This window comes from Heptranchias perlo, chromosome 38 (assembly GCF_035084215.1).
Source record: "Heptranchias perlo isolate sHepPer1 chromosome 38, sHepPer1.hap1, whole genome shotgun sequence".
NCBI lineage: Eukaryota > Metazoa > Chordata > Chondrichthyes > Hexanchiformes > Hexanchidae > Heptranchias > Heptranchias perlo.
The window spans coordinates 16871059-16886360 of record NC_090362.1 but is presented as its reverse complement, the minus strand read 5'-3'; the positions used below and the strand labels follow the sequence as shown (position 1 = coordinate 16886360).

General features: G+C 42.1%; 1 protein-coding gene across 6 annotated transcripts in view; it reads left to right on the top strand.

The window, feature by feature from the left end:
* The window catches only part of csk (C-terminal Src kinase), a 117074-nt gene that overhangs the window by 59737 nt on the left and 42035 nt on the right, over positions 1-15302 (top strand). For 5 of the 6 annotated variants that reach the window (XM_067973557.1, XM_067973560.1, XM_067973558.1 and 2 more), the window contains 2 exons: positions 8384-8477; positions 12409-12522. In XM_067973557.1, coding sequence (XP_067829658.1) covers positions 8457-8477; positions 12409-12522 — 135 coding nt within the window. In that variant the 5' untranslated portion in view covers positions 8384-8456. The remainder of the gene's footprint in view (positions 1-8383; positions 8478-12408; positions 12523-15302) is intronic. The other variant, XM_067973556.1, reaches the window with a different exon arrangement.

The window sequence follows — 15302 nt, the reverse complement described above, 5'->3', positions numbered from 1 at the left end:
GGTGAAGCATGTGGGGGATGCCTCAGAGGCTAGAGCTGCAGGAATGCAGAGTGCTTGGAGGGGTGAGCTGAGAGAGATAGGGAGGGTTGAGACCATGGAGGGATTTGGACATGAGGATGAGAATTTTAAATTAGAGTTCATTCAAATGTTGTGGCTCTTGGCGAGATGCCATTTTCAATAAAATGATGGACCCTTCAGGTCCATAATGCTATACAGAATAGCTAATGTTCAGGTTAATTTGGTTATTTGCACAATTGTGTTGACATTATTGGATTCCATGCTGCTGCATAACAACCTGTGCATAAGATTGCAATCTGCATAATACCAGTTATTTTTAGTGCAAACCCTTTGGATCCTCTTCGAAATTGCAGATTTAGAAACTGACAATAAAACAAATTTCAGACCAGTCATTATAATCTGTATTGACAATATTGTATGCATCAAAGTAGTTATGGTATTGAAATGTCAGCTATAATCTTTTGTTTAGCATATGCAGCTGTTGAAAATGCAATTCTCCAAGTAAATAGTGTCATCCAGCAGGCCTTCTGGTTTTCAGAATTTGGCAGTAGAGGCATATTTAAATTCCCATTGCATATTTCCCGTGATCTGACATGCAAGTTGAAAAGTATTTTTCACGTACTTATTCTTGTGACATTCTGGATTTTGACACACTGGGATAACTGCTAGGGGTGGGAGACTATGCCTAATGTTGAACTGCTTGCTGATTTGGTTTTGCGGTTTCCAGCTATGTGGAAAACTAAAATTCTCCAAGTGTATGGAAGGGAACATCCTCATTTAAAATTCAAATCCTATTTCTTCTACAGCTTTCCCCCCCTTGCATTGCCCACTGGTGATGGGGTTGGGGAGGTGGAAGGAGGCTATATTGAAAAGATTTTTGTGCATATTATGTCAACCTGTTCGTTTTACAGGCACTATATAAAACAGTTTCTTATTGCTTTCATATTTAATAATTTTGAACATGTTTCAAAGGCTGAATATTTCTTGACTGAAGGTTTAAACCTTAAACAGCATTTATTGTATACACCAGATGGAGCCACTTCAGTTCTCCAGCTGTGTATTAATGAGCTTTAAATACTTGATCTGTATCAATTTTTTTTAACACATGTAAAAACAATTTATCACTACTTCATAATCTTCTGTATGATGATAGCACAGTCTGAGAATAATATGGTCAGTTTTTATTTGTTGCATGTTTACTTGGATAAAAAATAGGCTCAAATTTTGACGTTTTCCATTTATCATTTTTGAATAATGTACATCTTAGATAATGAGCAAAAATTACATATTTGGTACAATTTTGTACAAATGTGATCAATGTGTTTCTGAATGCAAAGTCTGTTTTGGCAAATGGCTGCCTGACATTGTAACCTTTTCGTTGTCAATGATTGCCAGGAGTTCCTGCTGCTACATGATGAGCAAACACTATTGGGAGTGGGATATTCTCTTCGCTTGTACAAAATAAAAGGTCAGAAATGCTCCCCATAAAGTGTGTTTTCTCAAGTCTGGCTGCAGCAGCAGATGGCTGTGGTAATTAGAGGAAGAGAGGAGCAGATTCAAGGCTGGAGTTAGAGTGCATGCCTGATGTGTTGAATTTCCCTCCTCCATTTTTTTCTCTTTTTCTTTCTTTTTTTTTCTCTCTCTCATATTTCTGAGAGAGGGAGTGGCAGAAATGGGGAGGAAAAGATGGTTAGGGTGTTTAAGCAAGGTCGGAGAGAAGCTGGCGACATTGTAGGTTCAGGTAGAATGATAACTCGTGGATTTCCCATGGCATTGCTCGTGGGTAGCCCACGGTATAAGCCGGGGAATGGAATACAGGGACAACAAGCAGCACCAGCAGGAATATAGAACCTGGAGCTGGGTTCGAAGCCCAAATAGAGGATAGATGGAGCTGGGTCAAGGTCTCTTGGGACAATGTGTTGTTATTTAATTAACATTTCTTTTAATGTATTGAACTTGTAATATAACTATTAACACCAGTAGTGTTCACTCTTTCTTTTATTCCCCACCTCCAACCCCCCTATTATGATTCTCATGAATGTATTATATAATATGAGTACCCCATTGTTTATAGTTATATTTAGCTTGAATTTAAAGCTGTTTTTTTCCAGTGACTTGTATTTATTATAATATATTAGAAATCAAGAGAGGGCTTTTACCCACTGGCAGAGTGAGCTGCTTGGGCTCAGCTGTTGGAGCTACAGTGGGAGCTGTCAATCTGCTAGTGAGGTAAACAAAGGAGATGGGCACAACATGGAAATGGTAACACTGAGCAAACTAACTAGAACCAATGGCCTATGCCTCCGGTTGGAGGGGTGCGGGGGGTGGGTGGAAGGAGGCAACCGTAGGTTAGTGCATTTGAGGTTCGACTGGGAAGAGGCAAGGTAAGAGTGGTTGCCATTATTGGATGTAATTATGACCTTTTTCTGAAGTGCTGGCCCCTCCCCCACCCTCTGCCCATCTCCCTCACCCACCCCCTCCCCCTACTTTCCTGGGAGTGGGGGGAATCTCTGCATTGATCTGACAAGGCTGGCAGTTCAGCTGCTTATCAGGACTTCCCCAATGCCCTTTGCAATTGCATGCCAGATGCACTTAGTGTGAGTTGATTTCACTTTAAACATTTTTCATTTCTTTCTATAAGGAATGCCACTCCTTCAGGCAAGGTTTTAAATTAAAAGAAACATTGCGCTGTTGTGCACCTTTTTCATTCGTTCATGGGATGTGGGCGTCGCTGGCGAGGCCGGCATTTATTGCCCATCCTTAATTGCCCTTGAGAAGGTGGTGGTGAGCTGTCTTCTTGAACCGCTGCAGTCCGTGTGGTGAAGGTTCTCCCACAGTGCTGTTAGGAAGGGAGTTCCAGGATTTTGACCCAGCGACGATGAAGGAACGGCGATATATTTTCAAGTTGGGATGGTGCTTGACTTGGAGGGGAACGTGCAGGTGGTGGTGTTCCCATGTGCCTGCTGCCCTTGTCCTTCTAGGTGGTAGAGGTCGTGGGTTTGGGAGGTGCTGTCAAAGAAGCCTTGGCGAGTTGCTGCAGTGCATCCTGTGGATAGTACACACTGCAGCCACAGTGCGCCGGTGGTGAAGGGAGTGAATGTTTAGGGTGGTGGATGGGGTGCCAATCAAGCAGGCTGCTTTGTCCTGGATGATGTCGAGCTTCTTGTGTTGTTGGAGCTGCACTCATCCAAGCAAGTGGAGAGTATTCCATCACACTCCTGACTTGTGCCTTGTAGATGGTGGAAAGGCTTTGGGGAGTCTGGAGGTGAGTCACTCGCCGCAGAATACCCAGCCTCTGACCTGCTCTTGTAGCCACAGTATTTATATGGCTGGTCCAGTTAAGTTTCTGGTCAATGGTGACCCCCAGGATGTTGATGGGGGATTCGGCGATGGTAATGCCGTTGAATGTCAAGGGGAGGTGGTTAGACTCTCTCTTGTTGGAGATGGTCATTGCCTGGCACTTGTCCGGTGCGAATGCTACTGGCCACTTATGAGCCCAAGCCTGGATGTTGTCCAGGTCTTGCTGGATGCGGGCACAGACTGCGTCATTATCCGAGGGATTATGAATGGAACTGAACACTGTGCAATCATCAGCGAACATCCTCATTTCTGACCTTATGATGGAGGGAAGGTCATTGATGAAGCAGCTGAAGATGATTGGGCCTAGGACACTGCCCTGAGGAACTCCTGCAGCAATGTCCTGGGGCTGAGATGATTGGCCTCCAACAACCACTACCATCTTCCTTTGTGCTAGGTATGACTCCAGCCACTGGAGAGTTTTCCCCCCTGATTCCCATTGACTTCAATTTTACTAGGGCTCCTTGGTGCCACACTCGGTCAAATGCTGCCTTGATGTCAAGGGCAGTCACTCTCACCTCACCTCTGGAATTCAGCTCTTTTGTCCATGTTTGGACCAAGGCTGTAATGAGGTCTGGAGCCGAGTGGTCCTGGCGGAACCCAAACTGAGCATCGGTGAGCAGGTTACTGGTGAGTAAGTGCCGCTTGATAGCACTGTCAATGACACCTTCCATCACTTTGCTCCTGATTGAGAGTAGACTGATGGGGCGGTAATTGGCCGGATTGGATTTGTCCTGCTTTTTGTGGACAGGACATACCTGGACAATTTTCCACATTGTCTGGTAGATGCCAGTGTTGTTGCTATACTGGAACAGCTTGGCTAGAGGCGCAGCTAGTTCTGGAGCACAAGTCTTCAGCACTGCAGCCGGGATGTTGTCGGGGCCCATAGCCTTTGCTGTATCCAGTGCGCTCAGCCGTTGATATCACGTGGAGTGAATCGAATTGGCTGAAGACTGGCTTCTGTGATGGTGGGGATATCGGAAGGAGGCCGAGATGAATCATCTACTCGGCACTTCTGGCTGAAGATGGTTGCAATCGCTTCAGCCTTGTCTTTTGCACTCACGTGCTGGACTCCCCTATCGTTGAGGATGGGGATGTTTGCAGAGCCTCCTCCTCCCGTTAGTTGTTTAATTGTCCACCACCATTCACGACTGGATGTGGCAGGACTGCAGAGCTTTGATCTGATCCGTTGGTTGTGGAATCACTTAGCTCTGTCTATAGCATGTTGCTTCCGCTGTTTAGTATGCATGTAGTCCTGAGTTGTAGCTTCACCAGGTTGGCACATCATTTGTTTTGTACACAAGTTGAGGGATGTCAATGTTTGGAAATTGGAACAATTTTCTTTGCAATTTGTATGTCCAGTATCATTTTGGATACAGCATAGCCACATGCAAAGCAAAACACTCTCTCTCCTCTGCCTGAACGGCACATCTTAATTTTGCTCCCTTGGAAGAACTTACTGTGCTGCACTGGTGCATTTTCCACTTCCTAGCCATGTTAGTGGGCCAGTGGTGCTCGTTTGTGGGCAGTCTGGTGGGGCACCCACAAGGAAGTGGTTTAAGATTACTCAAGACCCCTGTACCAGCAAAGGAACTTAATGCATCACTAATCTGTATAGGGTTCAAGCCAAACTCGGTGCAAGGGCAGCATGCTAACACACAGTGCCACTCAGTTCTCGTGGATTTGAAGCAAAAAAAAATCTACTTGTCATCTTCCAACTTAACCACGAGCATTCCATCAAAGTAAGTCTGAGTTCAGGGATTCCCTTTTGGGCTAGTATTTTAAACTGTATGGTTTGTACCTTGCATTCTAAAACTTAAACTGACTTTCCACAATAGCACGGATGATGTCGATAATGGTCGAGGCAGGAAAAAAGTTGTGAAAAGCTGGCTGTGCTCATTTTTGAAATGGATTTATCTAATTTTGTAGTAACTTGTTTCAGGAAAATTTGCCTACCTGGTCTGTCGAGAGTCATCTTGTTCTGTTCCCACCAAACTGCTGACCACCCAACTTCCCTTCCTGGCCCCCTTGTTAGCTGATATTGTTAACGGTTCCCTCTCCTCAGGTACTGTCTTCCCCGCCCCCCCCCCCCTCAAATCTGCCATCGCCACACCCCTCCTCAAAAAAAAAACTACTCTTGACCCCTCTGTCCTTGCAAACTACCGCCCAATCTGCAACCTCCCTTTCCTCTCCAAAGTTCTTGAACGTGCTGTCGCCTCCCAAATCTGTGCCTAAGTACCGAAACAGCCCATATCAAAGTCACAAATGACGTCCTATGTGACTGTTAGTGTGGTAATCTATCCCCCTCATCATTCTCAGCCTGTCTGCAGCCTTTGACACTGTTGACCACACCATCCTCCTTCAACGCCTCTCCTTCGTCGTCCAGCTGGGTGGGACTGCGTTCACCTGGTTCCATTCCCATCTATCCAGTCGTAGCCAGAGAATCCTCCACAATGGCTTCTCTTCCTGCTTCTGCACCGTTACCTCCGGAGTTCCCCGAGGAGCTACCCTGGGACCTCTCCTCCTCATCGACATGCTGCCCCTTGCGACATCATCCAAAAACACGACGTCAGGCTCCACGTGTACGCTGACGACACCCAGCTCTGCCTCACCACCATCACCTCCCTCAACACCTCCACTGACTGATTTGTCACGCTGTTTGTCCAACTGGATGAGCAGAAATTTCCTCGAACTAAATATTGGGAAGACTGAAGCCATTGTCTTAGTTCCCCGCCACAAACTCTGTTCCTTAGCCACCGACTCCATCCCACTCCCTGGCCACTGTCTGAGGCTGAACCAGACCGTTCGCAACCATGATGTCCTATTTCACTCTGAGATGAGCTTCCAACCGCATATTTGCTCTATCATCAAGACTGCCTACTTTCACCCCCATAACATCGCCCATCTCTGCCCCTGCCTCAGCTCATCTGCTGCTGAAACTTTCACCCATGCATTTGGTACCTCTAGACTTGACTATTCCAATGCTCTCTCGGTCGGTTTCCCATCTTCCACCCTCCATAAACTTGAGCTCATCCAAAACTCTGCCTGTATCTTAACTTGCACCAAGTTCCGTTCACCCATCACCCTTTTGCTCACTGACCTACGTTGGCTCCCGGTCTGGGAGCGCCTTGATTTTAAAATTCTCATCCTTGTTTTCAAATCCCTCTATGGCCTTGCCCCTCCCTACCTCTGTAACCTCCTCCAGCCCTACAACTCTCCGATCTCTGCACTCTTCCAGTTTTTGCCTCTTGAGCATCCCTGATCTTCATCGCTCCACCATTGGTGGCCGTGCCTTCAGCTGCCTGGGCCCTAAGTTCTGGAATTCCCTCCCTAAACCTCTCCGCCTCTCTACCTCTCCTTCTTTAAGATGCTCCTTAAAACTACCTGTCATCTGTCCTAATATCTCTTTATGTGGCTTGTGTCAAATTTTGTTTGATCACGCTCCTGTGAAGTGTCTTGGGACGTTTTGCTTTGTTAAAGGTGCTATATAAATGCAAGTTGTTGTTGTTTGGATGCTGTTTCTGTTTTTGACAGTGGAAAATATCAATTTGACCCTCACTTTTCTGACTTGCAGTTAAAACCTCGTGTGATTGGATTAAAAATCACTATTTTCAGCCAATCCGAGCTTTATTTAATTCAGTCGCTTAATATTTCTCCCATGCATTTACTGGTTTCATACTTTGGCACATGAAAAACAGTTTGTTTACTTTTACGTACAAAAAAGTTCATGCTGCTATCTTAAGCCTCTATATGCTTGGAGGATTTGCCTCAATCTCATTACACACTTTCTAAATATTATATACGTGTAGGAGTGAATAAAAATGGGTTACAGACATCGTCTAATACAGTTGTTGTGAAATCTTTTCAAAAACAAAACAGGCGACCCTGGCGTTCGAGAATATTGAGATTCTTGTAGTGAAGGCAGACTTTAAGCTTGTCAAAGGGACAGCATTATTGGTTAGTGATGTCACAATTGCTTTGCAAAGGTAATAGTAAAGGGGAAATGACAAGAGCAACTTCAATCCGAATTTCCAATGAGGGTAACTCGTGTACAGAACGTGACATCAATCAGTGTAAAATTTTCACTACGTTGGGTCTACATTTCTGCAGCTGGCTTACGAGAACTGGTTTCAGCCATGTTAACACAGGAGCTGGCATTGGGATGTTGTTTTCCCGTGATGAGAACTAAACAAGTGCCAATGTAAAAGCATCTTTTGGCTGCTTTTTTTGCAATCTAATTATTGTCGAGACCAGTACTCGAACCTGGATTGCTATGGCTTTTACTTTTAATTCAAATTTAAAGTCTTTCTTTTCATGTGGAACTTGGAAGTTTACTTAGTAACAGCTTCAAAGAAGTTGAGGTGCTTTGTCAAGCAGCATCTTCCCTTCAAAATCCATGCATGGTCGTCATAAAACACATACTGTTACTCCTCAAAGACTTCCTCTTTGAATAGTTCCAATTATTTTAAATATAATTGGACTAATGGGCCTAGTGCTGCCAATCTCCAGGATTGTTCTGGAGTCTCCAGGAATTAAAGATTCATTTTCTCCTTGGCATTGCTGCGAGCAACCTGGGAGAAAAATAATAGGGGCTTTAAAAATTGTTTTATTTCCCATTTTCTTTAACACTTTTGTTCATTTATAAAAATATTGAAGATGGTGGTGGTGGGGTGCGGAAAAGGCTGTTTGACTGGGTGGGAGGTGATGTGATGAAACCTCCAGGAATACGTCCAACCAGGGTTGGCATTCTTGAATGGGCCTGTAATTCAGCGCTGTATAAATATAGGATGTGACCCATTGAAAATGGAGCAGAAAACTGTGCTTGTATATCAAATCCAAAAATGCCTTTTGTTTCGATGGGATAGTTCAGGCGTATGATTCTGACCAAACTTCACTTGAACATTGATTTACAGAACATGCTTGTTCAAACTGTTACTTGCAAATATATTCGAAATTTAATATCAAATTATTGTGTATAACCTCCTCCTCTTTTGCTTCCGTGGTGCAGGTCTGATGGTACCAAGCAACCGTTGAACCGCTGTGAGGCTTCCCACCCACATCAATATTCACGAAGGTGCAACATGTCCAAACCGCAGGTAAATGTATGTACCCCATTGGTTAAATGCAATGCACTCTGTTGTACTTCATTCTCTAGATGAAAGTTTAAACATCAGGATGCTGATTGCACACTTCACAAGGGTGAGGAAGAATAAGGATATTAATCTGTTTCGTAGGTGATGAGACACATGCTGTCTTGTGGCAATTTATTTTTCACAACCATATACGCAGTGAAACCCACTTAAGGGAAATGTTTTCCTCTTAGTGTTCCTGGAGTAAAACAATTGTAAACCTTTGTGACAGACTGTTTAAAAATATTTTCTTGCGGGCGTAGAAAGATTGATATGAATGAGCTGGTCTGCTATTTTTAGTGTGTTGTTGGGGGGGAGGGGGGGGTGTGGGTTGGTGTGGCGGAAAGAACGGAGAATAGTAGATAGCATAAGCAATGTGTGCCTCCCTTTGCCACTAATACAGTTGCATCCAAATTAGTTGCAAAATGTCATAAAAGGGAATAGGAAATTTGAAATGTTTTTCCTTTTGCTTAAACATTACAGTTTTATCCTGTGATAAAAGTACGGGGAGGGTATAGTCATCCAATATTAGTGTTTGCTTCCGAGTATCTCTAACATCAGCTCTCTTGCTCCCTTAGTCTAGTTTTTTTAATTCACCAATTGATATTTAACCCAGTAGGAAGGATAGTGATGGAATTTTCTCAAGATCACGGGATTGGGGGTAATATTCTGGCATGGGTGGAGGATTGGTTATCGAACAGGAAGCAGAGAGTTGGGATAAATGGTTCATTTTCGAACTGGCAACCAGTAACCAGTGGTGTTCCACAGGGGTCGGTGCTGGGTCCCCAACTCTTTACAATCTATATTAACGATTTGGAGGAGGGGACCGAGTGCAACATATCAAAATTTGCAGATGATACAAAGATGGGAGGGAAAGTAGAGAGTGAGGAGGACATAAAAAACCTGCAAGGGGATATAGACAGGCTGGGTGAGTGGGCGGAGATTTGGCAGATGCAATATAATATTGGAAAATGTGAGGTTATGCACTTTGGCAGGAAAAATCAGAGAGCAAGTTATTTTCTTAATGGCGAGAGACTGGAAAGTACTGCAGTACAAAGGGATCTGGGGGTCCTAGTGCAAGAAAATCAAAAAGTTGGTATGCAGGTGCAGCAGGTGATCAAGAAAGCCAACGGAATGTTGGCTTTTATTGCTAGGGGGATAGAATATAAAAACAAGGAGGTATTGCTGCAGTTATATAAGGTATTGGTGAGACCGCACCTGGAATACTGCATACAGTTTTGGTCTCCATACTTAAGAAAAGACATACTTGCTCTCGAGGCAGTACAAAGAAGGTTCACTCGGTTAATCCCGGGGATGAGGGGGCGGACATATGAGGAGAGGTTGAGTAGATTGGGACTCAACTCATTGGAGTTCAGAAGAATGAGAGGCGATCTTATTGAAACATATAAGATTGTGAAGGGTCTTGATCGGGTGGATGCAGTAAGGATGTTCCCAAAGATGGGTGAAACTAGAACTAGGGGGCATAATCTTAGAATAAGGGGCTGCTCTTTCAAAACTGAGATGAGGAGAAACTTCTTCACTCAGAGGGTGGTAGGTCTGTGGAATTTGCTGCCCCAGGAAGCTGTGGAAGCTACATCATTAGATAAATTTAAAACAGAAATAGACAGTTTCCTAGAAGTAAAGGGAATTAGGGGTTATGGGGAGCGGGCAGGAAATTGGACATGAAGCTGAGTTCGGATCGGTCAATGCCCTGTGGGTGGCGGAGAGGGCCCAGGGGCTATGTGGCCGGGTCCTGCTCCGACTTCTTGTGTTCTTTAGATTTGTGGTTGGGATCAGATCAGCCATGATCTTATTGAATGGCGGAGCAGGCTCGAGGGGCCGATTGGCCTACTCCTGCTCCAATTTCTTATGTTCTTATGTTCTTATAGCTGGATCTTTTTAGCATTGTGTTTCTGCTGGGTGCCACTACTAAGTTTTCTTGATCCCAGCTATAATTCTTTGCGGTTTCACTGCTCTCCATTTAGAGGCATACTCAGTAGTAACATCCATAGAGCCAGGTAGCTTTGACCTCAAAAGTTCCAGTTTTTACACAGGTTTTGCATAAAAGTACTATGTCATAGAAATGTACCTATCTGAAGTTACAACAATTCTTAGATGTCCCGCTGTTAACCCTTAGCAACAAGTATACTCGTCTGGGCATGCTCACTGTGGTGTAGCCTGTCCTGTGTGCTATGTTTTTAGAAGTTGATCGTGTGTTTGACCTGATGTGTTAATCTTCAGTGTTTGGCTTTTAGATTGTCTGAAAAATAAGCTTTGAAACCGTGAATACCTTTTTTTGTCTTCAGTTGCTCTGATCTATAAAATGGATATTGGAAGACAGAAGGAAGGTGAAACAAAGCAAAGGGTTTGGAAAAAATATTTGTGAAGAAATAAAATTAAATATTAAAAATGGGACAAAGAAAATTAAAGGAAGAAGGAAGAGCAGGATTAGTGTTTAAAATTTTTATTCAACTGTTTATACTTTAGGGTTGAAGTAACTTCTTCCAACATTGCATAGCTGTATTACTGTGATATAGCTTCAGCATTGTAGGCACTACAAGCTTACAAAACCAGCTAACTTGGGACGGCAGTAATTTCTTTGGATTTAATGGCAGTCTAAGACTTTAAACATAATCTGGTTAATGCAAAGAACAACTGTTTGCACAATTAAGTCCCAAGGATTTATGTCTTAATGAATTGCGGCTATTGGCTTGTATAATGTGCAGAAAACTACCACTACCTTCAATAGAACCATGGAAGGCTCAATGGGTCAGATAAGTGATGGGAGAAAAAGTGAAAGTTTTGGCTGGAACAAATCATTGTGCAGTGGAAGTGATGTGGGGAAATTAAGCTCGAAAATTGTATGCTGCATATAAATGACCTGTTAGTAGTTAATTGAGTTTGAGTTTTGATGTATTACCACAAGAGCTGTTTACCATTTTGAATGCTGATGATAAATTCAGATCCACACCAAAGAAAGGAAAACTAGTTTTAGCACCCTGTTGGTAGTAATACTGTGATGACTTAATTTACATATTGCTGTTGGAACATTGCTGCCCATAACAAAGTAATTTGAATGTGAGAACATTGAATGGACCTATAGAAGGCTTTACGATCTTGGTTGCACTATGAGCTCTTTATCACAAAATGGATTGCATGTTGGTTAGATATTGAGTCTGGTTTGTGTTCTCAATTAGCGATTACATTGGATAACCTATCATGGTTTTGCTTTTCCCTATGCATGTACTTCCTATTCTCTTTCTTTCTACCGCCCCCCCCCCCCCCCACAAAAACCACGTGCATGTTTTAGCATAAATATTGATTGATTAAAGGGCAACTCAGCAAGAATCAGCTTGATGTAGTAAACCCAGTTGTATTGAACTGTATGATCAGTGTGTTGTAACTTTTAAACAAGTTGTTAAACGAGTATTTCATTCTAGCTTCACTGAAATAAATTGAGTTAATTAAGTTGATTGTACTCCTGGTTTTCTAAAGCCTGGAGTTCAAAACAGATGTTGTTTAATTTTTAACGACATGTCTCCTAATCTTAAATATTCATGAGTTTACCGTGACATGTCTGGATGCACTGAGTCAAGTTCCATTTTTAAACTGGCATGACAAAATTACATTAGCTGTTGTGCCATATAGCTATCATGGAAATCCTGGATTTGGCGAAGATTGATTTCTTGCACAATTAGTAATGGCAAGGAAAGCTATTTTGCAATTCACTGCTTTTAAAATATTTTAAACTACCTAATCACTATACATGATAGGGTTTATTATCCAATGCTTTTAAAAACCACCTCTGCTCTTGGGGTAGGTTTGTTAGTATATTTTTTATTTGAGAAATTTGAAGTAGTAAAATCCGAATCTTCAAGCTAACTAATGCATTTTTCTCTTGCAGTCAATATGGGCATCAGGCACAGAATGTATAGCCAAATACAACTTCAGTGGCAGTGCAGAACAGGACCTTCCCTTCAACAAGGGCGATGTTCTCACCATTATTTCAGTCACCAAGGTAATAGTGTTCTTCAATGTCCCCTTGGAAACTAAATGAAACCCCCTTCAACAATGTTTGTTAGTCTTCAGTAATTACTCTGAAATGTTTTTATTGTCCAGGAAGTTTCTTCACAATTTTAGGAAATTAAGCTTAGATTGTATAATAAGGTATGGCATAAAGTGTCTGCTTGCTTGATTAACTGCCATCCTCACGTTACACTTCACTAACTGCTTTCTTCCACAAAAGACGTGCAATAAAGGAAAAAAAAATTGAGCAGCTGAACAATTGCATCTCGTGTGATTTATCATCCAAAATCATTTCTAAGGATTTACTTCACGTGCAGCAATCAAACTCTCCCGGTTTTTTTTTCATATGATTTCATGCCCTCCTTGTGTTCAAAACCAAAGTATTAGTGCTGCAGTAGATCCTGAGCTGATTATACCATTTGGGGAATGAAGAGGAAATCTCACAATGAGCAAGAAGGTACCAATATGTACCAGCTTAATTAAATAGGTCTGCTCATCTCTTCATATGAATAAGGTTCTTTCTTTTTCAGTTCATTTAAAAAAAAGTTCGTGGTGCAAGGTTTTGAGGGAAGTACAAGGAATTGAACCAATTTGCCAAAAATTGCACCTTTTATTCACTTGATTTCCTTTATTGGTTGCATAGTTTGAAATGTACTCAAAATTCATTTAGGTCCAGTCTTTGCCTAATGGAGGGAGAGCTAGCTTCTAGACCTAACCCTTTGACTGATGTGGAGTGTAGTGATGATTCAGTGACACAATCCTTTGGATTAGGCCTACACTGACGCCTATACCATACCAATGTCAGTTTGCTATCCTTCGAGATAATTACAGATGAAGAAGGTCATTTAGCCCATTTTAATTCATCCATCCTCAAACATCCTCCAGCCCCTCCACTCCCATTGCAGCATTCAGTTGTTTCTCAAATGATTCCAGGATTTTTGGTTTCATTACTCTAGCTGGGAGTCCATTTCACATGCTGATCACTCTTTGTGAGAAGAATTTTCAGTCCTAGTTTACCTCTATTAGTTGATATTGTTTCCCTTTGTCCTACTGTCTCAATTTAGTTTAATATTCTGAATTTATCCTTCTAAATGCTAGATGCCAATCCTGGCATTTGCAATCACATCAAAGGCTCAGTACTGGCAGAATCAGAGTACTGACGTGTGCAAGTGCTGGGATCAGCATCCAGGAGTGAGAGTGGTGCTGATACTTGCCTCATAATTAGCTGACCTGGAGAGGGACCTGCTTGGTATATTACTTGAACGTGGCAGGTCTCCCATGGTTATTAAAAATCGGACGTCTCACTACAGGGTGCTGTGATGCTCTCATTTGAGTGTCCTAGGTTGAGGCATGAACCAAATTCATGTGAGTGTATCACAAAAAGAAGATTTTTAATACAAGCTGAAAAGAGTAACTTGAATGTAAAAGCATTTGCAAAAATCAATCTGACTTCTCTAAAGTACTTCTACATACTATATCGAAGTGTATTGTGAAGTTTTATTAATGAGTACTTTTTTAACCAAATAAGGTGCTGAAACATTAATTTTGTAGCTAAACAATTTTTTTCTGCTTAGATGGTGAGTTTAAAGAAATCTTTCATTTCCACTACACAATTCAAGTCAGCAAGATTGCTGAAGTACAACAAGGGTTTGTGAGGTGGCGAATGAGGCAATGCACGGTGACTGACCAGTACATTTCTTCTTCCTGTGGGGAAGTGGCTAACCTCAGCTCTTTGCTTCCCTGATGTGACCTAGATAGGGCTACTACTTCATGATGCCGCATATTGGAACCCTAGAGTATTGCATGTGTTTTTTCCTATTTCTCCTTGCTATTCTTTATTTGTTTCCAGCTGTTGGTAAGTGTTTGCTCTGTATATTTGAGTCAAAATTCAGTAATCGAGAACTATAATCAGAACCAGTGTCTCCTAAATTTAACCCTCGTAGTTGCTGAGACTATAAAAAAATACTTAATGTCCCAATAGGAAAATTTCCACCAAGTCTTGGTTGACCTTGCAATTGAAACTCTGCATACAAGTCAGTGTTCCAGGTAACATTATTTGGGAGTAGTTTTGTGAAGCTATGCCATTGTATGCAGACTATGTTTTTGCTGTGAAGATGATTCTAGGAATCTCCCTGTGGTGGAAGTGCTGCCAGCTGTACTTAATGCTGGTGAATGTTCTGAGTCCTTGATAGAAAACAGAGATGAAAAGAAGACGACTACATTTAAAGGGGGGGGGGGGGGTCGATGGTGGTTGAAGAAGGAGCTTGAAATGATTAGTAGAACCAACATTTTGTAAATGCAAGAGAACATCAGTCTGGTCTTTAATATGTCGAGTTTGCCAAACGTACGCATCAGTGTTAAATGCATCTGTTCAAAATACGTAGCATGTAGGTTATGTGCTGTAAAACTTAATTGCAACTGTATGCAAGGATCATTTTGAGGCATGTAGGTATCACTTATGAAAGCAATTGTATTGAGATTTGAGTGAAGTATAGATGATGATTTACAATTAAACAGATTTTCATAACATTTTGATGTAGTGAAGTACACCAGAGCTAAATAAGCACTTTCAATAGTCTCCGTTGTGCATTCATCTGTTAACAGTGGAAAATTGTGTTCAACTGTTAGATTCAATGGAAAGCACACTTGCCATAACTGTGTCGCTGATTTTAGGTACGGTTATAATTTTTGTGCTTTATCCCATCACTTAACTCGTATTCACAGCAAAAAGGTAGTTTCCATAAGCAAACTCATGACTGTTATGAACTGTGA